Below are 24,163 nucleotides of genomic sequence, written 5' to 3' on the forward strand. Positions count from 1 at the left end.
AAAAAATAACCCTGAGAAATATGACCTGATTTTGAGATTGGACATCAAACATACTACTTTCAAATGAGTTTCTCAATAGGTTCAAAAATGCACTCAAGAAAAACAAACTTGAAGATTATAAATAGTAAAAAAAAAAAACCTAACTTTGGGCTTTTTAAGGATATAATTCCAAATAGAGTGCTTTACACATAATGATCAAGCTACCAAAATACAGAAGCAATAACCCTTTTGGCTGCTCATTACACCCAAGCTTTTAATTCTCATTTTTGGATTACTAACCACTAATTCTCTGCCAAGTTCTGTTACATCCCAGTTGCCCAAAATTCATTCACCTGTACAGCATTTAAAAGTGAAAATTATACTTGCAACGTATACTTTCAGTCCGGAAAATTTCTCCTCCACTCCCCAAAAGGACTCCCAGTTGGTAAATGCCATTCTTTCAACAAACAAGATGTTTCGAATCAATTCATTTTAGTTAATTTTCAAATAATTTTTCTACAGCAGTGTTTTAGATATAATTTACATACAATAAAATGCCTATATCTTAATTATACTACTGGATGAGTTTGACAGTCATATTCACTCAGGTAACCACCACCCCAATCAACATATAGGACATTCCCTCTACCCCAAAAAGTTCTCTCGAGTTGCTTTGCTATCATTCCCCACCTCCACCTGCCACGCAGAGGCAGCCACTTCTACAGTGGGTTTCTTATTTTTATGTGGCCAGAAAATGGACCCAAAAATGATTTTACAATTTAAAGCTGATAAAATAGCATTAAGAACCATATAGCTCCATGTTGCCTGCAGGTGCTCTTAATAGGTTTTAATCCTGTATCAACAGCTTGTCTACTATGTAATAGGAAGGAGGGCTGAAGACCTTGAGCTTGGTTCAGTTAACAGTGTGAACGTTGATACGATTTGCTAAAACATTGGGCCACGCTTATGTGGAATCTTTTTGTTTTTTTTTTTGCTGGGAAAGATTCGTCCTGAGCTAACATCTGTTGCCAGTCTTCTCCTTTTTTTTTCCCCCTCCCCAAAGCCTCATTACACAGTGGTATATTCTAGTTACAGGTCCTTCTAGTTCTTCTGTGTGAGCCACCCCCACAGCATGGCAACTGACAGACGGGTGGTGTGGTTCTGTGCCTGGGAACCAAACCAGGTTGCTGAAGTGGAGCGTGCCAAACTTTAGTCACTAGGCCATCAGGGCTGGCTCTATGTGGATTCTTGATCTATTTTCTTTAAGTAGGTTTATACATGTTTTAAATAGCTTTTCTTCATATGGGAAACACTAATTTCATGTAGTGCCTCCTGCCCTTCCATTTCTGACACCAAAGACAGCTAGAAAGTAGAGAGATCTGCAGTTAAAAATACAAAGTTTAGGGGCTGGCTGGGTGGCATGGTGGTTAAGTTCGTGCACTCCATGTCCATGGCCAGGGGCAGGCGTCCCATATAAAGTAGAGGAAGATGGGCACAGATGTTAGCCCAGGGCCAATCTTCCTCAGCAAAAAGAGGAGGATTAGCAACAGGTGTTATATTAGCACAGGGCTAATCTTCCTCACACACGCACACACACAAAATACAAAATTTACTAATTAAAAAACTTTTGATTATGCCAGGTTATTATTTCGGGTTCAAGCTGGGAGTTAGATAAGCTAAATATTGTTTCTTTTGCCCTAATCCAATATATTTAATTAAAAATTAGTGCAGAGAAAGGGCCTCTGAGCACTCTCTTCCTTCTTAGAATCAATTTACTCCATCAGTTTTTCAGTAGTTCTTTTTTCCCAATTTTAGGAGACAGGCAATGATAATTTACACAGTCCTTACAAGAAAATTACGAGAAAGGCACTTTTAGATTTTGGTAGATTGTAAATGTAAGATACCACTAATATTAACAGTTTTACTTATAAACCCAAATAACCAATTCTGAGGTGTAACAGGAAAACAAAAAGTATGAGACCATATACAGTGCAACTCCTGGTTACTATTAACCAACACGTCCATATCCTAGAGAGCCGTTTGGTCTCAAATTACATTCAGTGGTGCACCGGCCTCTGAGGGTCAGAGTTCTGTTTTGGGGTGCATCTCTGCATACTTGGGTGCCAGTTCTTTGATCAGATTCACATAGTCAATTTTTTCCGCGCAGGCCCTGCACTCTTCTCCCCAGCCGTGCAGTATCTGTTTCAGCTCTGCTACTCTCAGCTTCGACAGGTCCACTGATGCCAAGTCCAGTTCCTTTTCTAAATGACAAGGAAAGCATGATTTTTAAAAAACAAAAATAAGCATGAAACACATAGAGAGGCAAATGGTCTTACTTATCTTGGTGCTGATTACCCTACGATCCAAAGTAGGGAACAGTTCCAATTTCTATGAAAACCAAGACATACCTAAGGAAAATGTATTCCATACAAAGCTATTGGAGAATCTGTGTTCTATCAGACTTTCTCTCCATGGAATTGTACTTGCTTCAGAACAGTGGCCTGTGTAGCTTTGCAGTGCTTGCCACCACTCCAGGGCTTCTCAAGATCAGCATTCCTATTATGAACAGCACTGCTTCCTAATTGCTACTCCTAAGGTAAAAAGAAGGGAATTTATAAAAGGCAATGCCTTGGAATGGCCTTGTGTGTGGCCAGCTGAAAGCCATGGATGGTAATTAACCAGAAAGTTATGGTTCACTTTTTATACAGAGACATGTCTGCGGTGAAACAGATGAGCATACATATTACAAAGCACTATTGAGTTTTTAAACACAAATTGAAAGAAACTCAAACACCTGAATAGAATTAGGAGCATTCTCCCTGATCCTTAATTGCTTTGGATCTCTGCTTAAACTCACCTGATTTCTGCTCCTCCTCACCCCAACCCACCCCCCCCCCAACACACACACACTTGCTGGGATTCATTTACAGTCCTTTGGGGGACACCTATTTCTCTAATGCTGAGGCTTCAGTGCCAGCCAATCTGGCTCCTAACATTCTTGCCAATAATACCTGTCACCAACATCTAACTCCTCTAACAAGACTCCTCTTTCCCTGTTTACAGATTATCAGCAGAGAATGTCAAGAACTCAGATACTTCTCTATTGACAAGCCCCAAAAATAGAAAAAAAATTAAGCTCATCTATAATATTATCATGATTGTAATTTCTCTATCAGAAAGGGGCAATTTTCCTCTTTCAAAGGGAAGTCTCCTTCACCTCCCCCATGGCCAGGTGTGTGTTTGAACATGGATACATTAAGTTTATTTATCAAACAATTGGTGGCAGCCCAAGACTTTTTCAGCTTGACTTCTCTTGAAGGGTCTTTTCCCTGTTTTTCCCTGCATAATAGAGCATAGCATTTAAAAACCTTTTAACAACCTAACATCATTGTCAAGTGACTTATCAAAAATTTGCAGTAAGTGTGCTCTAATTTAAAAGTTGGGTTTTATATTTAGGAATAAATTTAGCCAAGGAGGTGAAAGATCTGTACACTAAAAACTACAAGACTTTGATGAAAGAAATTGAAGAGGACACAAATGGAAAGATATCCCATGTTCATGGATCAGAAGAATTAATATTGTTTAAATGTCCACACTACCCAAAGCCATCTACGGATTCAATGAAATCTCTATCAAAGTTTCAATAGCATTTTTCACAAAAATAGAAAATCTCAATTAGTATGGACCCACAAAAGACCCCAAATAGTAAAAGCCAACAAAGATAGAAGCATCATACTTCCTGATTTGAAACTATATTACAAAGCTATAGTAACCAAAACAGTGTGGTATAGGCATAAAAACAGACATGTAGACCAATGAAACAGAATTGAGAGCCCAAAAATAAATCCTTGCATATATTGTCAACTAATATTTGACAAAGAAGCCAAGAATGCTCAATGGGGAAAGAATAGTATCTTCAATAAATGGTGTTTGGAAAACTGGATAACCACATGCAGAAGAATGAAACTGCACCCCTATCTTACCACCACTCACAAAAATTAACTCAAAATGGATTAATGAGTTAAACATAAGACCTGAAATTGTAAAAATCTCAGGAGAAAACATAGGAATAAAGCTCCTTAACATTAGTCTTGGCAATGATTTTTTGGCTATGACACCAAAAGTACAAGTAACAAAACAAAAATTAAGAAGTGGGACTATATCAAACTAAAAAGCTTTTGTAAAGCAAAAGAAGCCATGGACAAAATGAAGTGCAACTTATGGAATGGGAGAAAATATTTTCAAACCTTATATCTGATAAGGGGCTAATATCTAAAATATATGAAGAACTCATACAACTTAATAGCAAAAAACACCCAATCTGATTAAAAAATGGGCAGAGGACCTGAATAGACATTTTTCCAAAGAAGACATACAAATGGTCAACAGGTACATGAAAAGGTGCTCAACATCAGTAATCATCAGGGAATTACAAATCAAAACTACAATGAGATATCACTTTATGCTTGTTAGAAAGGCTATCATCAAAAACACAAGAGATAAGTGTTGGAGATGATGTGGAGAAAAGAGAACCCTTGAACACTTTTGGTGGGAATGTAAATTGGAACCGCCAGTATGGAAAACAGTGTGGAAGTTCTTTTAAAAATTAAAAATAGAACTACCATATGATCCAGCAACCCCACTTCTGGGTATATATCCAAAGGAAATGAAAACAAGATATTGAAGAGATATCTGCACTCCCATGTTCACTGCAGCGTTATTCACAATAGCGAGGATATGGAAATAACCTAAGTGTCCGTCAACAAATGAATGGATGAAGAAGATGTGGTATATATACACAATGGAGTATTATTCAGCCATGAGAAAGAAGGAAATCCTGCCACTTGCAACAACATGGATGGACCCTCGAGGGTATTATGCTAAGTGATATAAGTCAGACAGAGAAAGACAAATACTGTATGATATCACTTATACATAGACTCAAAAAAAGCTGAACTCAGAAACAAAGAGCAGAGTGGCAGTTGCCAGGGACTGGGGGGTGGAGGAAATGGGAGATGTTGGCAGAAGGGTATAAACCTCCAGTTGTAAGATGAATATGTTCTGGGGATCTAATGTGCAGCATAGTGATTATGGTTAATAATATTGTATTATATGCTTGAAAGTTTCTAAGAGAGTAGATCTTAAATGTTCTCATCACAAAAAAGAAATGGTAATTATGTGATGGGATGGAGGTGTTAGCTAACACTATGGTGTTATTTTGCGATATATAAGTGTATCAAATCAACACATTGTACACTTTAAACTTACACAATGTTATTTGTCAATTATATCTCAATAAAGCTGGAAAGAAATAAGTAAAAGTTGAATTTTAAATTTTGAGGGTCAGCTACACTCTGTGCTCCAGAGAACCATACATTTTTATAGTGATCCCATTCTTTTAAAAAACACACCAAGCAAAAACATGCTTTCAGGTCAAAAACCAAATGACACCTTCCTAATTGAAAACATAATCCAACTCTACACTTATTTTGTTTGTTAATTTCATGGCTGACTTGACAGAATATCTTTAAAAGTAGAAGCTTCTACAGCCCAAATTATTAATATCCCACAGCTCAAAGGCCCCTGTTCAATCTCATCTTTCCTGACAACAAGCTGGGAAGAAGAATTTAGAACTAGCGTTCTAGTCAAGATAAATAGTTGAAGGAGAAAAACACTTTCTTGCAAGTGTCAGTAGTTTCTTTGAGTTTTTCTAGAGATTAATTGGCATCTGGCATTAATTTTAAAAAGAGGAAAACCTCTATGACACCTTAGAACTACAAGGAAAAGGTGAACACCAAGATTAAATCTAGTTCATGGCTCCCCAGGGGCCTCTAGTGGCCAGCATTACCAAAACATTAGTAAGGATTCATTTTTTCTCAATACTATCTGGTTAATTTTTTTTATTATTCAAGGAGTCCAGTAAGATCCTTTACACATAGCAGAAGTTACTCAAAATAAATTTGTTGAATGAAAGAATCAGTAGGTTTGTCCCTTTTGTGAATATTGTTTATATGGACTGTGATTCCTGCCTCTACTTCATTACTTGGAAGCTAATAAAAAGAGATGCCTGCCCCATAATCACACTCTGGAAGTTTGCCCTCGGCAAATTGCCCTCGGAGAAACAGATTGTCTTTGGTATCTTCCAACCTTAAACCTATTTGAAGCCAACTACTTGGCTATGGTGCATAGGTATATTACACAGCTATGTTGGAAAATAAGACTAAAATAATTCAGAGTTGGGTGCTAATTACTTAGGTAGTTTACAATCCTACACTGGTTATGTAACATAAAATAATGACTTAAGCAAAAGAAATGGGTCTCTACTGGTGGAATTTCAGGTGTTAAGGATAGGCTTAAGGAGGAATCCCCCAGCCTTTTTTTATACCTAATCAATCTACCCCAAAGTCTGGCCCAGATACAAATTCTCAGTATAAGAATAGATCTATGTATGTAAAATTTATAAGGCCAAGGATAATGTTTTAAATAGGACATCTCCTTCCTTTCCTTGCTGTTTATTTTAGGCACCCTCGATATGGCTATTTCATCAGGCAAAACCTGATTTGATGTGAATAACCTATTTCCTAAAATTTAAAGCTGGCAGAATGATAGACAAATCTAGGAAAAAAGATATGGTCACATTTAAAACTTCAAAGTCCTTACATCACCTTTGAATAGCTGCAACTTTTGTGTTAATAGGTTGCCAAAAGCTAAATCACCGTGAGTAGCTGCTCAGTTGATATTTTGAGTTTTTCGTTGACATATGTAGTCGCCATTGCCTTGGTGATTTAAGAGTTTAAACTTTGCTATTTGGATTGGCAGTTTTACCTAATGCTGATTGTGCCAGTATTCATTTCTCTTCCCCCAAAGAAGCTCAGATGGCACTCACCATTCAGCATCCTAGCAACCTATTGGCGAGTGGAGAATTCCTTTCCTCCTAACACTGACCTTTTAGAAAAATGGCCCTATGTTTAGGGAATTGGCAATACTTTGGACATTTTGGGGAAAAACATTGGACTCCGTTATACCATATTTCAGCTCACAGATCTGGCTGTCCATCTTCTTCAGTTTCTCACAAATTTTCATTGCAGGCATATGCACACTCATTGGGCGAGTGACCTCACTTAGGATCTTGGTGGGTGCATCTTTCGTTGCTCCTAGGTAATAGCACTGAAGGAGAATGAAGAGAATTTAGCGTCCCAGACACTGAAAAAAGCACGTAATGTAGTTATGAGAAATGAGAAAGAAGTTAACCTAGTATTCATGGCCCAGCTATTAAATTTTAACCCCTGCTAGCTAAGACACCAGAAAATGAATGACCCCATTCCCATGATCATCCTAATTAGAAGTGCCCTACAATTCACATAATGCTCCAAGACTAATGATAAGAGCTAACACTTGCTAAGTGTTTTCTCTGTGCCAGGCGCTGCTCTCGGGGTTTTAAATGTATGAACTTACTTAATTCTCACACCAATCCTGTGAAGTACGTGCTATTATTATCCCCATTTTACACCCAAGCCAACTGGAGGTCACCCAGCTAGCAAGTACAGGAGACTGAATTCAAAAATCTAGCATTTTGGTTCTAGAGTCCATAGCCTTTTCCATCATGCAATACTGCCTTTCAAGCTACCTGACTTAAGCATTTTACAATTAAAAATATAAAATTTAATGGTGCAAATAAATGCCAAGAGTTTTTCAATGTGTCAGTGGTGCACAGTCAACAATGCATATTTAACCAGCAAATTGAACATGACAATTTTAGGCAAAATGAATTTGCCTAAAATTGTCTTTAGTGATGCAAAATGGTATATGGAAACAAGTTATCTGTGTATACCCATGAAACACCATTACAAGAAAATACAAATACTTCATTAGTTATATGTAAATAATGATATGAAATGTTTTGATAAGTGTAACCAATTGTCTTGGTAAGAAATGAAGTCTACCCACTCTTAAGACAGTAAATTCTCATTAGGAATTCAATTGTCTAATTTCATTTAAGAAAACATAGAATGGGTTGCCTGTGGTTTCTTTAGAAAGCAAAATGAAACCAGAAATATTCTAGATGAAAATACATATGACTACATTTCACTGAAAGATCAATTTCTGCTTGCTATCTACAATGAACATGCTTCAGGCAAGCATCTAAACAGGAGAACATTAAGTCCAAGATGAGAAACAAAACTATTAGCAGTTTTCTTCAAGCATAAGGGAAAAATGAAAGGTGAAATTTTACCATACCAGGCGGTTTTCTTTTCCTTTGACATCCAAACAAAAGTTGATCAATTCTTTTTCTATGGTGTCCAGAGAAAAGTTGACTCCTCTGCCTATCAAGGAGTTATAGAATCGGTTCAGGAATTCTTTACATACTAGAAGGAACAAAGAAATTATGTATTTATGTACAATATAACCACCTCCACACCTATATATATGTCCCACTCACCAAATAAAAAAGTATGATTCAACAAATTGTGACAACAGATACAAATTATAAAAAAGAATAGTTTCAGGCTATTAGGGCCTTGAATAATACAAGCTTATTGAATCAATCAATCTTTGGAACATAGGGAAACATAGGAAGGAAGAGAGCAAGGTGCTTAGGCCCTTGGTTCTCTCTTCCCTTCCTCTTGATTCTTGGTATTGATTAAAAGTGATCAGCTCTGTCCCCCCATGTCTCAATAATCAAGTGTCTTATCTATCTGTCTGGTAAATGAGACAAGATCTGTAAATCACTCTAATACACAAACTGGACATCTAAAGTAGTTTAAACTATGCTTATTTGGTTAATTTATTCAATGAATAAGCATTTATTGATTATTTCCTATATACAAAGCACTATAGAAGAACTACTAAAGGATGAACTTCAGAAAGGAGACAAAATCTGGAAAAGAGGATCGGGTTGTAAGAAGTAATGATGAGAAAAGAAAATAGCAAGTGGGAGAAACATCTAAATAAAAATGAACCATATAAACAATAATAATGAACATGTAGGAGTATAAACATAAGGTAAAACCCAAATCAAGACAATCCTAACACATAAGATGGGAAATAAAGGAGAATTCAAGTTACACTTCCCAAGATCCTTAATCATCATAGAGGAGGGTAGAGAAACATTATTGTTAAGTCATATTAATTTTTAGCCAATTAAGCATGTTAAAAATGTAAGGGTAAAACTAAAAAATATAATTGGACTACTTCTAGATAAGTATTGATGCAGGGTAGGGGGAGGGATTTTTAAAACATTATCAGTCCACTAGAAGGCAGGCAAGAGAAAAAAAGAAAAAGAAAAAGCACAATAAGATTTTTTTGCTGAGGAAGATTAGCCCTGACCTAACATCTGTGCCAGTCTTCCTCTACTTTGTATGTGGGACACCGCCACAGCATGGCTGGTAAGTGGAGTATGTACGCGCCCACGATCCGAACCTGTGAACACAGGCCACCAAAGGGGAGCATGCAGAACTTTAACCATTTGGCCATGGGGCCAGGCCGAATAAGATTTTTTTAAAACCCACAAATTTAAGTGGGAGAAATAAATCCAAATATATCATTAATTATAATATGCATAAATGTATTAAACTTGCAGTTATATTAACAGGATTTTTCAGATTAGGACTATTAAAAATCCAACATGCTATTTACAAGAGTCACATAAAAAGTATGAAGCTACGGAAAAGGGTTGAAAAAACAAACAACAACAAAATTAAGAGATTTAAAAATGAAAAGATAGGCCAGGAAAATGCTAACCAAAATCTGGTTTAGCTATATAAAGCATTACTGGGGATAACAGAAGTCACTACTAATCATAAAATGAACCATTTACTAGAAATACAAAAAGAAAAATTGAACTAGTGTACTGCCAATAACAAAACCTAATAATATAAGAAGTCATGATAGAATTATAAGAAGAAATTGAAAAATTCACAACAAGGATGGTTTAACACCCTCTTAGCAACTATTTGCTCAAACAGACCAAAAGTTAATAAGGGCATTAAACATGTGAACACTATTCACAAGTTTGACCTCAGTACATATTGAAATAAAGTTTTTTATAGTGTTTTCTTATGATTTTTAAAGTCTCTAACCTCTCTGTAGTTCTGTCTTCCTGTTTATTAACAATGTTTCATAATTTACATTTTTTATCAAAGTGTCATGTATACATGTAAATTTAAAATGTAAATTTTTTTCCGGGGCCTATATGAAAAATGTTAGACCTATCCACATTCCTCTTTATTTAGTGCTTCCATGGGTGGCTACGTCCAAATATTTTGGTTGTTTCATCTGATACGTATTTTTATTAACCTAAAATATTGAAGCAATAATTAAAAATCTGCTGGAGAAAAAAGGGCCAACTTACCAAAACTGTCTTAGATAAACTGTCACAGAGAAAAGATTAGGAAAGAAAAGAAAAGAAAAGAAATGTCCCTAGCTTTTAATGAGATTAGCCAAACCTTGATATCAAAATCAGGCAAGGATAATATGAGACAAAAATTATTGGCCAATTTCACTTTTGAAAATAGAATGCACATTTAAAAACATCTTAACCAAGTAAGAATCACATCAGTTGCCAAGATGGTTTAGAATTAGAAAATCTATTAATGTAATTTATTATATGGTCATCTCAATAGATGTATAAGTATTTGATAAAATCTAATTTCTGTTCATGATTAAAGCAAACATACATATACAGACAATTAGCAAACTAGAAATAGAAGGGAACTTGATTAACTTGATAAAGGATACCTACCAAAGCCCTACAGCAAATATCCTACTTAACAATAAAGCCATCCTTTATCACCACTTGAATTGGACACTAGACTGGATGTCTTAGTTAGAGAAAAAGATGTCTATTACAAAGGAAAAAGCAAAATTGCCATTACTTGCAGATTATAAGGTAGTCTAGGTAGAAAATCCAAGAGTCAAAAAAACATTTTTAATAGTAACAGCATTATGCAAAATTGCTGAATAGAAGATTAATATAAGAAGAAACAATGAGAAAACTGCAAATTTAAAATAAGATATAATTTACAATAGTGACAAAATTCTAAGGTAATTAGGAATAAATTTAATGAAATATATCAAGACTTTGAAGGAAAAATTTATAAAACTTTATCAAAAGACTTAAAAGTAGACCTAAGAAATGGGAAGATAAGCCATGTTCACGGATGGGAAGATTCAATATTATGGATGATAATTATTTTTAAGTACATCTATAAACTCATTGTTATTCCAATCAAAATCCCAATAGGATTTTTATGGATTTGACAAGCTGATCCAAAAATACATATGAGAAAACAAGAGCAAGTGAAAGCCAAGAAATGTTTGAAGAAGAAAAAGCAGGAGTTTGGGGAGTAGACCATATCAGATATCAAGGCTTTCTTCTAAACCTACAGCATTTAAAGCACTGTAAGACCAGCACAGAAATAGACAAACCAATGGAACAAAATAGTGAGTCTAGAAACAAATCCACAAGTCTAGAGAAGCTTAGTATAGGACAGAAGTGATGCTAAAAATCAGTGAAGAAAAAATGGATTAGTCAATAAATGGTATTAGGACAACTTACCATGGAAAAAGATAAACTTAGATCTCTACCCAAAACTACACACAAACATGAATCCCAGGTGAATAAAGACTTATATGGGAAGAGCATCACTACAAAACTTTTAGGAGAAAACATAGGAAAGTATCTTCATGACATCAGGATAGAAAAGGATTTCTTAAAGAGGATAAGAAAACACAGATCATAATTTGATCAAAATCAACCACTTTTGTAATGCAAAGTAAATCATAAACAAAAGATAAGACAAAAGGCAAAGGAAACCATGAACAAAGCAAAAAGACAACCCACCAACTGGAAGAAAATATTTGCAAATCATATATCCAACAAGGGGTTAATTACCAAAACATATAAAGAACCCATACAACTCAACAACAAAAAAACAAACAACCTGATCAAAAAATGGGCAGAGGATATGAACAGACATTTTTCCAAAGAAGATATACAGATGGCCAACAGGCACATGAAGAGATGTTCAACATCACTAATTATTAGGGAAATGCAAATGCAAATCAAAACTACAGTGAGATATCACCTTACACCCATCAGAATGGCTATGATTAACAAGACGAAAAATAAATTTTGGACCCGATATGGAGAAAAGGGAACCCTCATACACTGCCGCTAGGAATGCAAACTGGTGCAGCCACTTTGGAAAATACTATGGAGATTTCTCACAAAATTAAAAATAGGAATACCATATGCACCAGCTATCCCACTACTGGGTATTTATCCAGAGAATGTGAAATCAACACTTCAAAGAGATCTATGCATCCCTGTGTTCATCGCAGCATTATTCACAATAGCCAAGACGTGGAAGTGCCCATCAATGGATTAATGGATGAAGAAGATGTGGCATATATATATACAATGGAATACTGCTAAGCTGTAAAAAAGGAAAAAATTGTGCCATTTGTAACAAAATGGATGGACCTCGAGGGTATTATGCTAAGTGAAATAAGCCAGACAGAGAAAGACAAACACCGTGTGATTTCACTCATATGTGGAAGATAAACAAACACATGGATAAGGAGAACAGATTAGTGGTTAGCAGAGGGGAAGGGAGTGTGGGGAGGGTGAAAGGGGTAAAGGGGCACATATGCATGGTGATGAACAAAAACTAGACTATTGGTGGTGAGCAGGATGCAGTCTATACAGAAACTGATATATAATAATGTACACCTGAAATTACAGTGTTATAAGCCAATGTGACCTCAATAAAATAATTAAATTTAAAAACAAGAGATTAAAAAAAATATAAGACAAGCCACAGACTGGAGGAAGATATTTACAACTTACATAAGGATGAAGGATTAATATCCAGAATACATGAAAAATCACTATGGTCATATCCTTAGGTGCAGTCATTACCAATGACTATTATCTCCATTGGAACATCCCATTGTCTGTCCATCACTTCATATCTTTCCAGCTCACATCCTCTCACAGCCCAGTGCCAACAATTCTCTGACACCACCAGGTCATACAATCCATTAATTCTTTCACCTTTTCACCATGCTTCTTTACCCAGCTTAGATTCCATGGTTCAACATTACAATCATTGCTGTGCATACGCATTCAACTCCCTTGCATCTCTCTCCTTTGTTGTACTCATCCAGCAAAATCCTAATACTGGTTAAAACCAACTGTCCACCCACTTTGTACCTATAGTCCCTGAACATGGCTGGATAACACAGTCATGCTCACTGTAAATTCATGACTACTGATTTCAAGTGAGCCATCAGGGCTGGCCAACAATCCTACTACGTTGACCTCACTCACACTATATCCCACTCCCAAAATGACTATTGCACAGCTGGTCTCCCGTCAAACCTTGTCTAACACCTCCACCCCATCCTCACTCCTACCAGACGATCTTGCTTCTTATTTCTCTGAGGGGAAAGAAAAAAAAAGCAACAGGAGAGAACTCTCACCTGCTTCTGCTACCACATCTACCACACCTGTACCTGCATATTCTACCTTAATTATATGAATGAACTGTGACAACCTTTCCACTTACTAAGTAGATCCTATCAACTCCAGCCCCTGCACTTCTGACCTCTCTCGCTCCTGTTTCATTTCCATTAGCCTTCAACATGCTGTTACTTCTCACATCTTAAAAACAATAACCTCTCTCAATCATACATACCCTCCCATCAAAGATTATCCCATTTCTCCACTCCTCTTTAAGAAAAGCACTCTAAAATAATTTTTATTATTGTGGTTCCCAAGTCTCTTCTCTCTCCTTCTCCCTGCCCCCACCACCACCTAGTTTAAAGTCAATGAGTTATAAAAGGTTGGTAGTGAAAAACAGTGTCCTCTGCCTCCCCTTCTCTAGCTCCCCCAAACTCGAAACTTTCACTTTCAACTCTTTTAACTGATTCCTTTGGAATTTACAAATTTTAAAGAACATGTTTGTATGGCTAACTCTTGAATTTTCTTTTCTGTCTTGGGTATTAATTATAGTTTTCTTTCTAAGGAAGAGGAATATTTAACTCTTTCCCTCAGACCTATCTCTTGTAAAAAGTATATAGTTGGATGTTTTTATGTAGCCTTACAATCTTTGTCTTTTAATTTGAGTGTTTAGTACTTTTACATTTAATGTAACTACTGATATATTTAGATTTAAATGTACCATCCTATCTCATACATATTATTTGTCCTGTCTCTCTTGTCTTTCATTTTCCTCACATTTCTGGATTACTTTATTATTTCGTGTTTTTCCCTGTATTAATTTGGGATTGGTGTGATGTAATCATGCTTTATATTTATTGTTAGTCCTTCTACTAGTTTGGTAGTTAAAACATAAGTATAAATATAATATTGCCTAGTCTATCAATGAATCTAGAATGATTGATCTATCAATGTCTCAATGTCTAAAGTTAATCAGTAGCTTTACTTCCCTCTCAAACAATACAAAGACCTTAGAACATTTGAAATACATTTACCTCTCCTGACCTATGCTATTGTTATCAAGTATTTTAATTGTATCTTAGTTGGGTTTTTTAATTACTTGGCATTATTATTTTTGTTATGTGTGTTTAAGATTTACCCACATATTTATTACTTCATTTGCTCATTGTTCCTTCTTGAATCTCAGATTTCCCATCTAGAGTCACTTTCTTCTGCCTGAAGAGATTCTTTAAAATTTTTTAAAATTTTAATTCTTTTAATTTTAAAATTTGATTTTTGTTTTTCTTTGCAAAAGTCTTTTTTCATGCTTATTCTTTTACTGGCAATTGTTTTCTTTGAGCACAGTGAAGAGACCATTTCACTTCCTTCAGCCTTCCATTGTTTTTATTGAGAATTCTGTTGTCAATCTAACTGTGATTGATTTTTTTTTTTCTCTAGCATATTTATTTTATTTTTTTGTCTTTGGTGTTCTGTAGTTTCACTATGATGCTTAGGTGTGCATTTCTTTTTATCTGTTATTGGACTTCTTTAATTTGTGGAGTAGTGTCTTTCTTCAGTTCCGGCAAATTCTCAGCTAGTGTCTCTTCAAACATTGCTTCTGCACCATTCTCTTTCTTCTTTCTTTCCAATTAAACATATGTCAGATTTTCTCATTCTATTCTCCATGTCCCTTAATCTCTCTTCATTATTTTCCATTCTTTTGTTGCTCTGTGTTGCATTACATGTAATTCTTCTAACATATCTTCTCATTCAGATTGTGGTTCTTGGTCCAACAGCGTAAATATCACCTGGGAGTTTGTTATAAAAAAAGAATCTCTGGCCCCATCCTAGATCAACTTTAATGTATACACAAATCACTTATTAAAATTCACATTCTGATTTGCAGGTCTGGAGTGGGGCCCAAGTGCATTTCCAACAAGCTATCACAAGATGACAACACTACTAGTATGAGGACCACACTTTGAGGAGTAAGGTCCTAGTTCACTCATCCCAGCATCAGCTCTCTATATGCTACTATTAAATCCATTCATTGAATTTTTAATTTTGATTATTTTTTTTTATTTCTAGAAGTTCTCTTTGGTTCTTTTTCAAATCTGCTAGGTCATTTCTTATAGTTTTCTATGTCCTACAGATATTTTCAAGCTTGTCTTTTATATATTTAAACACACTGAACATATTGTTTTATGGTCTGATAATTCCCATATCTAAATTCTTCATAAGTATGTTTCTATTTTCTGTGGTCTCTATAGATTCTTGCTCATGGTGTCTTGTTTCTTTGTGAGCTTGCTTATTTCATCTGCGTGAAACTCATAGTCCTTGAAATGTATTTGTGGCAATTATCTGAGGCCTAAGATGAAGGTGACTTATTTCCATAATGGATATTTGTGTTTGCATTTACCAAGCCTAGGGACTACTTAAGCCGGGGAGTGCTTTAAACTAAATTGATAGCTTGATGTTTTTTGGATCCCTGGTGTGAATTTTAGCTGCAAATACAAGTGAGAGACTTCTTGTGGTCATAACCTCTCAGAGATGTATTTCTTTCTTTCTTCTATCTTGCTCAGTGTCAAGGAAGTTTTTCTTATAGTCTCTATGGGTAGGGATGGGTTAGGGTTATTGCTTGTTCAACCTTACTCTGAGGGAGTAACCTTTAGGGAATCCCAGATGAACAGGGACGAGTTTCCTAGTAGACAGACTCCCCACTTAAAACAAGTCATGGGCTTTGACTTTTGTCCCCCTCACACCAAAAATGTCTTTACTCTGACTGGCAAATGTCCTCAGGGTAAAATAACTGTGAGCTAAGTTTACCTCTCAGGTTGGCTTCTTTCCCTTGAATTTTGGCCTCATAAACTTTCTCTCTTGTCAGCTCTTTGGTGATGTTTTTATATTTTCTCCTGCATTGTTAGTATTTCTTGGCCAGAAGATTGCTACAAATCTGACCCACTACGTTCCTGAAATACTAACCAGCATGATTCTTTTTAAATGAAAGTCAGATCATGCTACTTCATCTGCTCAGAACCTTCCTGTGGTTTGCCATATCACTCAGAGTATAATCCAAAGTCTCCACAATGTCCTGCAAGGCCCTCGGTGACCTGGGTCTCCACTGCCTCTCAGACCTCAGCTTCTGTCATCTCTCCCACTTCAGCCACACTGCTCTGTCACCAGCTAGGCACCTAGATTAGGTGTTAAGTATGTATTTTTTAACTGCATAAATGAATTCCTAAATATCCGTAAGAAAAACACAGTTCAATAGAAAAACGTTAAGTTGAAAAGTACATACCCTGTGATTCAGCAATTCTTGTTCTGTGACGGAGAGAAATCATCACACACGTGCTCAAGGAGACATGTGTAGGAATATTTAGAGGACCATTGTTTAAAATTATGTAGCAGTGGGGAAAAAACCTAACTGCCCCTCAGAGAGACAATAGATAAACTGTATTTCATTCATAAAGTGGAATTCTATTAACTATTCTATTAATTAATTCTATTAACATTTAATCTGGATGCTAAATATATATCATATAAATATTTTTCTGTATGTTTGAAATATTTCCTAATTTATTTTAAAAACTCACCATAGTATCTTTGACTATCACAAAAACCCCCAACATGCTCAATAAAATATTTGGCAACATTAATAAAATTGAATTAAAATTTTTTAAGTGAAATCATAGTTCAATTAAGCAATTATTAGCCAGAACCCAAAAGGAGAAAGTGGCATTTGAAAAATATAATAATGGCAACTGCAGGAAAAAAAGCTACAACTTTTTAAAAAATATAATGATAAAATGTTTAAAATCAGGTTTGTAGAATTATGAAGTTATCAGTGGGCTAGGAACATTATTTTCAAGTTTCATCTACACCTTCTAGAACAGAAGTCAGTCCTCCATTATCTGCTCCAGCTTAATTTTGGAGAGGAAAAAAAAAAGATTAGTGGGTAGTACCAGGACTAGGGGAGATTTCTACTTAAGTAGATAATACATATTATAACGAGTTAAGACTAAGAATAGCCAGAATTTTTTGAATAATTTGTATCCTTCTTCAGTGTTCCAATTTTTATTTTTAATGTTGCCCTAAATAAATTAGTTTCCAACACCACACTCAGGAGGCAGGATAGGTAAGGACTCAGTGCTTGGGCTCTGAAGCCAGACTCGCTGGGTCCAAATCCTGGCTTTACTACCTACTGGTCATGTGATTTGAGGCCTTTCATTGTTGAATCATCTGTCAATCTAATTGCCATTCCTTTGAAGGTCATCTGTCTTTTTTTTCTGTCTGTGTTTAAGATTTTCTCTTTTTTTCCTTTGTGTTTTGCAATTTTCTTATGATGTGATTAGATATTAATCAGATATTTTTATTTATACTCATGGGAGTATATTGAACTTGTAAATCTGTGGACTGATGACTTTCATCAGTTTGGAAAAATGAGCTATCATCTCTTTTACTTGTAAATCTGTGGACTGATGACTTTCATCAGTTTGGAAAAATGAGCTATCATCTCTTTTGCTCTACCCATACCTTCTCTCCTCTCTTTCCGGAAGTCCAATTAACCTATGTTGGAATTTTTCTCTTTATCCTCATTGTCCCTTTCTTCGATTTTTTTTTATGTCTTAATCTCTCAGTGATATATCTTCAGTCTTCTAACTCACTAATTCTTTTCTCAACTCTGTCTAATCTGCTGTTAATCCCATTAATTTCTTTTTTGGTACTTTTCCAAATATGGTTGTACATTTTTAATAGCCTCTTGCTCTTTATTCATATTTTCACTCCTTTCCTTTATTTCTTTAAACATAATAAACATATTTTATATTCCATGCCTGATAATTCCAATACGTGAAGCCTTTTCAGGTATGCGTCTTCTGTCTCTTGTCTCAACTAGCTGTCACTTATGTTGCCTTTCTTCTCCATGGCTTTGTAACTTTTGTGAATGTGAGCTTTATTTCTTAGAGCTTTAACTGTGGGAATTCTTTGTGGACTGAGTCTTGCCTCCTGTAGGTAAGACTGACATCTGCTGACGCCTGCTTGAAATTCCTTTAAACTATATTCTCAGTTTGAGATGTTTCAGACCATCCAGGTAGTGTGAATTTGGACTTCAACCCATATGTGGGCTGGCTTGTGTTTATGAGTTATCGAGAGACATTTTTGTTTTCCCTTTTACTCAGTAAAAAGTTCAAATAATACAATTCCTATTAGTCCCTAAAGATAATGGTAGAGTTATTATCTCCAGTTCCACCTTTTATAATAAAAGTCTAGCTCTTTGGGGCTCCAAATTAATTGGGAGGAGGATCCACTATTACACTCCTAACTTGGAAAGACCCTGGACTTTGTTTTCATTCTCTTCACTTTACCAAAGCCATGAAAACCTAAATTCAGATCACCTGGGTAGCAAATACCCTCAAGGCAAAAGCCAGCTTTGGGGCTCCTTTTACCTCTTTTGTTTCCCAATTTCACTGTGTTTTTGGCCTCTGGGTATGCCTTACTCACATATACTTAAAAATATTTTTACATTTTTTATTTTAGCCAGTATTTTTAGTTGTTTTCAGCTGGATGGCCAGTCATGTCATCTTTAAGAGCTTAAAGTTATATTTATAGTATATTAAATAGCACTTCTAATGCTATTAATAGGAACAGAACACTTATAATAGCCAGCCATTCATAGTTTTAACAAATATTTATTGAGCAATTAGTAAGTGCCAGACAGTATTCTAGGTTCTTGAGATTCAGCAATGAAGAAAACAAAGTCTTTATCCTCAAGGATTACATTCTAGTGACAAATACAAGTATCTTGTGGCTATGAAGAAAAATAAACATGGTAAGGGGGATAGGGGGTGACAAGGTAATAGTATTTTTCTAAATGGGGTGATCAGGGAAGGCCTCTCGGATAAAGTGGTATTTGAGCAGAGACCTTAAGGAAGTGAGAGAACAACGTAAGTGGATTGCCTGGGAAGAACTCTCCAGGCAGAGGGAAGAACAGTGCAAAGGCTCTGATGTAGGAGTGTCCTTGCTGGGTCCAAGGACAGTGAAGGAGCCAGTGTGGCGGAAGTAGAGTGAGCAAGAGGGAGGAGAGTAGAAAATGAAGTAGAATGGGCAGCAACATGCCATGTCCTCTAGGGCTCTGAGGCCATGGGTCTTACTCTGAGAAGGGAAGCCATTACAGGTTTTCAGCAAATGAGTATAGTCATCTGACATTATCTTTAAAGTCTACTTCTGGAGGCTGTCTGGAGAATAGACAACAGGAGAGCAAGAATGGAAGCAGGGAAACCAGTTTGAAGGTTCTTAAAATAGCTGCATATCTTGGACCAGGGTGGTAGCATTGGGGGTGATGAGAAGTGGTTGGATTCTGGATACACTTTGAAGGAAGAGCCAAAAGAATTTGCTCATGGATTGGATGTGGCATGTCAGAGAGAGAGAAAGAGAAGTGAAGGATGATTCCAAGGATTTTGGCCTGAGAAATTGGAACAGTGGAGTTGTTGTTTGCTGAACTGGGAAGACTGCAGGAGAAGCAAGTTTGTGGAGACCAGCAGGAATCCAGTCTTGACATGTGAAGTTTGAGATACTTCTAGACATCTGTGATGACTAATTTTATGTGTCCACTTGAAGGGTGTTTTTGAATGGGATGAACATTTAAATCAGTGAATTCTGGGTAAAGAAGATTGCCCTCCATAATGTGGATAAGCCTCACCTAGTCAGTTGAAGTCCTGAATATAACAAAAGACTGGCCTCCTCAAGCAAGAGGGAATTCTTCAGCAGACTACTGTCACAGTTCATCTGCATCATCAGCTCTCCTGGGTCTCCAGCCTGCCAGTCCCCACTGCAATTTTGGACTTCTCAGCCTCCACGATCAGGTGAACCAACTTCTTAAAATAAACCTCTCGCTCTCTCTCCTATTGGTTCTCTTTCTTTCGAGAACCCTGACTAATACAACATCCAGCTGGAAACAGTGAGAAGCAGCTGGAGACATAAATCTGAAGTTCAGGGGTGAGGTCTACATACACAAATTTGTAAGTCATCAACATTTGAATGGTATTTAAGAGATGAGACCAGAGAATAAGGAGACGTGGAGGACAGACATGGTCTCAGGTCTTACTCTTGCAAAACTTCATTGTTTAGAACTCGGGAATATGAGAACGAACCGGAAAAAGACTGAAAGGAGCAGCCAGGGAGGTAGGGTGAGAAGGAAGACTGATTGTGTTCCCAGAAGACAAGTGAAGAAAGTGTTAAAAGGAGGGACTGGCTGATCAGCCGTATTAAATGCTACTGATAAAATGTAAAACATGAGACATTTCCCAACGTGTATTTTGTTTAATTAGCAAATATACCAAGTGTGCAAAGGAGACACCTACTGTAATGATCAATGCTCCAAGTCAGCAGAAACTATCACTAGTCTCCCAGTGACCTCTCATTCTCATCTTCTTACAAGCCACCCAGTGCTGCAATGCCTCATAGCTCTTACCCCATTCCCACAAGATACCTTCATGTGATTTCTATACCTGAACTGTTGTTCTGCCAATATATTACCTAGGTGATGAGAGTTGGGAATTCTAACTTGTACTTTTAAAGATATACTTTTGACTCAGTAAAAGTTACATAAAATCTTATCGTGGCATATATGCATATATTTGTTCAACAAAATTGAGTGCCTACCATACGCCCTGCACTGTGGTAGCCGCTGGAGATGATGTGGTGAGAGAAACAGTCTTGACTTTCAAGGAGTGCACACATGGAGGAGACCAACACAATCACTAAATGCTACAGGAAGTGTACTAGATACTGTGGGAAAACAAAGGGGAGGCACCTACCTGGAGGAAACTGGGAGACCACTGAAAAATATTAAATAAGGGAGTAACATGATAACCCTGCCAGGGGACTAGAAAGGAGCAAGAAAGGTGGCAGGAAGGATGCTGTTGCGGCAGTAAGGAAGGTAAAAATGGTGAAGGTCCGTAACAAGGCATTGGAGCTGGGGAAGGAGAAAGGAGCAGAGTCAACCAGAAGGTAGAATCAACAGACACAGTAATTGACGGACATAGGGGATCAGGGAGAAGGAAAAGTCTAGTCTAGCTGACCAGGTAGATACTGACACCGTAAGCATAACAGGTATGGTGGACCGAGCAGGGGAGATGACTTTGGTTTGTGACTCTGTTGAATATCTAAGTGAGGATCTTCAGTAGCCAATTGGATGCAAGGTCCAGGACTCTAGCAAGGAAATGGATTGGATGTAAACATTTGGGATTAATCAGACTATAGGTAGGTCGATTCTGATTGCACAGAAGAGTGTGTAGACTGAGGGGAGTGTGCAGAGGACAGAACTCTGGAAAATTCTAACATTGAAGCCATGGCTAGAAAATCAGAAGCCCACAAAGATACTATGAACAAGTGGGCACAGAGACAGGAAGCAAAAGCAAGAAGCGGCAGTATCACAGCCATCACGAGAAGGAAGTTTCTGAAAGAGAAAGAAGTCAGTGGTGTCCCATGCCACAGAGAAGTCAGGATAAGAATGGAAATATGAAGAGAATCATCTCACTGTAAATCACCTAACAAATTGTAATCTAAAGCTCCTGGCATGTGTCTTTTACTATAACCAGATAACCAAACTCTTTTTATTTATGCTGTGGGTTTTTGTTTATTAAAAATAGTCCCATAAGCAAATCTATAATCGTTTCAAACTAAAAAGCTTTTTTTAAATAGTCCCATAATGCAATCCTCTTAAAGAGATCTGGAAATGTTTACATTTTTTTCAGTAAGCTTCACAAGACCTAAAGCAAGGCTCTGAAACTTAAATATTCACAGGGGCCAGGCAAGTAAAATGAATGGGGAACGCAATCCGCGTCTAGGAAAAACCACCACCAAAACCTGGAGAACATATGTCCTTTCTAAAAGGAGCAGCCACAGCCAATTCCAGCTACATGGACATATGGACTAGTCTTGACAGGTCACCTGGTTTTTCAAGAAAAACCAGAAACCTGAATTTTTAAAATTTTTTAAATATGAAGTCTCCCAATATTAAAAGGTAGCCAATTAATTTAAGTGTTTTTCAAAATACTTTGTGAACTGAATAAAATTCATCAATAGGTCCCAGGTGGCTCATGGACTATCGGTTGTTTATCTTTGCCCTAAAGTATATATAATATAGCATTTTAATCTTACACATTGAGGGGAAATAAAGCAGCTAATGATAAAGGCTCAGAAGCAATAATAGAGCCAGATCTAGAATCTAGTTCTTCTTATTCTAAAATTAGTATTTCCTTCGCTGTGATTCTACAACTTCTGTATCTAACAAATGGATATATACACCCAGGTTAGTCAGACATGCAAGTTAATAATCACCATCTGCCGCAATAAATTCAGAAAAGATGGCATAAGCTTCACATTTAATTAATCCAGAAGCTCTGGCTCTTCTGGAATGTTTTTAGGTAGAAGCTCTAGAAATTAAATTACTGATGACTTATCAAATCAATTGTCTACGCCTCACAAATTCTGCTTTAAATGTATAGGACACAGTTATAAGAGATCTTTCAACAAAGTTATAACTTAGCTGCACAAATATCTATATCTATGTAAGGTTTAAAAATAAAATCATGTCGATATTTTAAATTTCTGGTGAAAAGTTTAATTATTGCAGGGCTGACAGAATACTAGACTCCAATTATGAAGGCTTTATTTATAGTACAATCTGTCCTCGTCCATTCATTCACCATATATTGTGAACCTTACAATTTTCTGATAAGGACAGATTTGCAAGCTCACAGAAGGGTGAGAGGGATATACATTAAACTAATTATTTCAATGAATGAAACATCGAGGTAAGTGCTACAGCAGTCCAGGAGGAAGGGGCTAGCACATCTAATTATCTTCTTTGATCTTGTTAACAACCCTCTGAAGTAGGTTTCATTACGCTGATTTTGCAAGAACCGGTGCCGCAAGGCCTCAGAGCCAGGGGCGAGGTTGGAGCTAGACCCACGTGTTCTGACTGCAAGTCCACAGCCGAGATAGTGAACAGAAAAGGAATCATGCTTTTGCATTCCTCCTCTAAGTTTATGTACTCCTTTGTAAAGCAACTTTTCTCTGTAAAGTCCTAACAAACGCTAGTTATGTCCTCTGATTTAAGCCACCCAACTCAATTGCAGACAATTTGTTATGTCTTATTTTCCTCTGGAGAGTTATCAATTAATTTGAACTTGAAAGACATCTCCTGTGCATGGAGAGGCAAGTCTCGCCGGTTAGAAGCAGCAGAATCCGTTTGGCGCCCGGGTCGTCTGAATCTAGATGTGTTTGCACAAAATCGAATCCAAATCCAAACCCACCAGCTTTGACTGCGGCAGTTTAATTAGTAGTCACAGCAAGACCAGAACGCGGTCTCAAGGTGTCACTGGGCCTGTCTTGAACTTTTGCCTAGGCTTGGGCGAAGGCGATCGGAAACTAGGGACAAGGCCCGTGTTTCCTAGGTGAAATGCTATTTATAGCCAGCGCCAAGAGAAGCCAAAGCCCACAACAGCTGCGCTGCAGCGCGGTGCCGCCGCCATGCAAGCAGGTCTCACGCCGCTCACCTTCACAGTCGGCCCCCGGCTGCCCCCCGGCCTCCTGGCCCTGCGCTGGCACCGGGTGACAGACCCAAAGCCAGGCGCAAAAGGCCACCATCGCGGCTGGGCTCGAGCACCACATTCTGAGCCAGCAGCCCCAAACGCGTCGGCCACCTGCGTCCCCCGACAGCCGCGCAGCTATAGCCCG

General features: G+C 37.1%; 1 protein-coding gene across 1 annotated transcript; it reads right to left on the bottom strand.

The window, feature by feature from the left end:
• Positions 1–1,601: 1,601 nt before the first annotated feature.
• Positions 1,602–24,135, bottom strand: CDNF (cerebral dopamine neurotrophic factor). The gene is made up of 4 exons (XM_058532455.1): positions 23,983–24,135; positions 8,218–8,345; positions 7,005–7,146; positions 1,602–2,240 (listed from the first exon to the last, which is right to left on the bottom strand). Exons 1-4 carry the CDS (start codon positions 24,095–24,097, stop codon positions 2,062–2,064), a joined length of 564 nt encoding a protein of 187 aa, XP_058388438.1. The 5' UTR covers positions 24,098–24,135; the 3' UTR covers positions 1,602–2,061.
• Between the last annotated feature and the right edge of the window lie 28 nt (positions 24,136–24,163).

The sequence above is a fragment of the Diceros bicornis genome, chromosome 36 (genome assembly GCF_020826845.1).
Source record: "Diceros bicornis minor isolate mBicDic1 chromosome 36, mDicBic1.mat.cur, whole genome shotgun sequence".
NCBI lineage: Eukaryota > Metazoa > Chordata > Mammalia > Perissodactyla > Rhinocerotidae > Diceros > Diceros bicornis.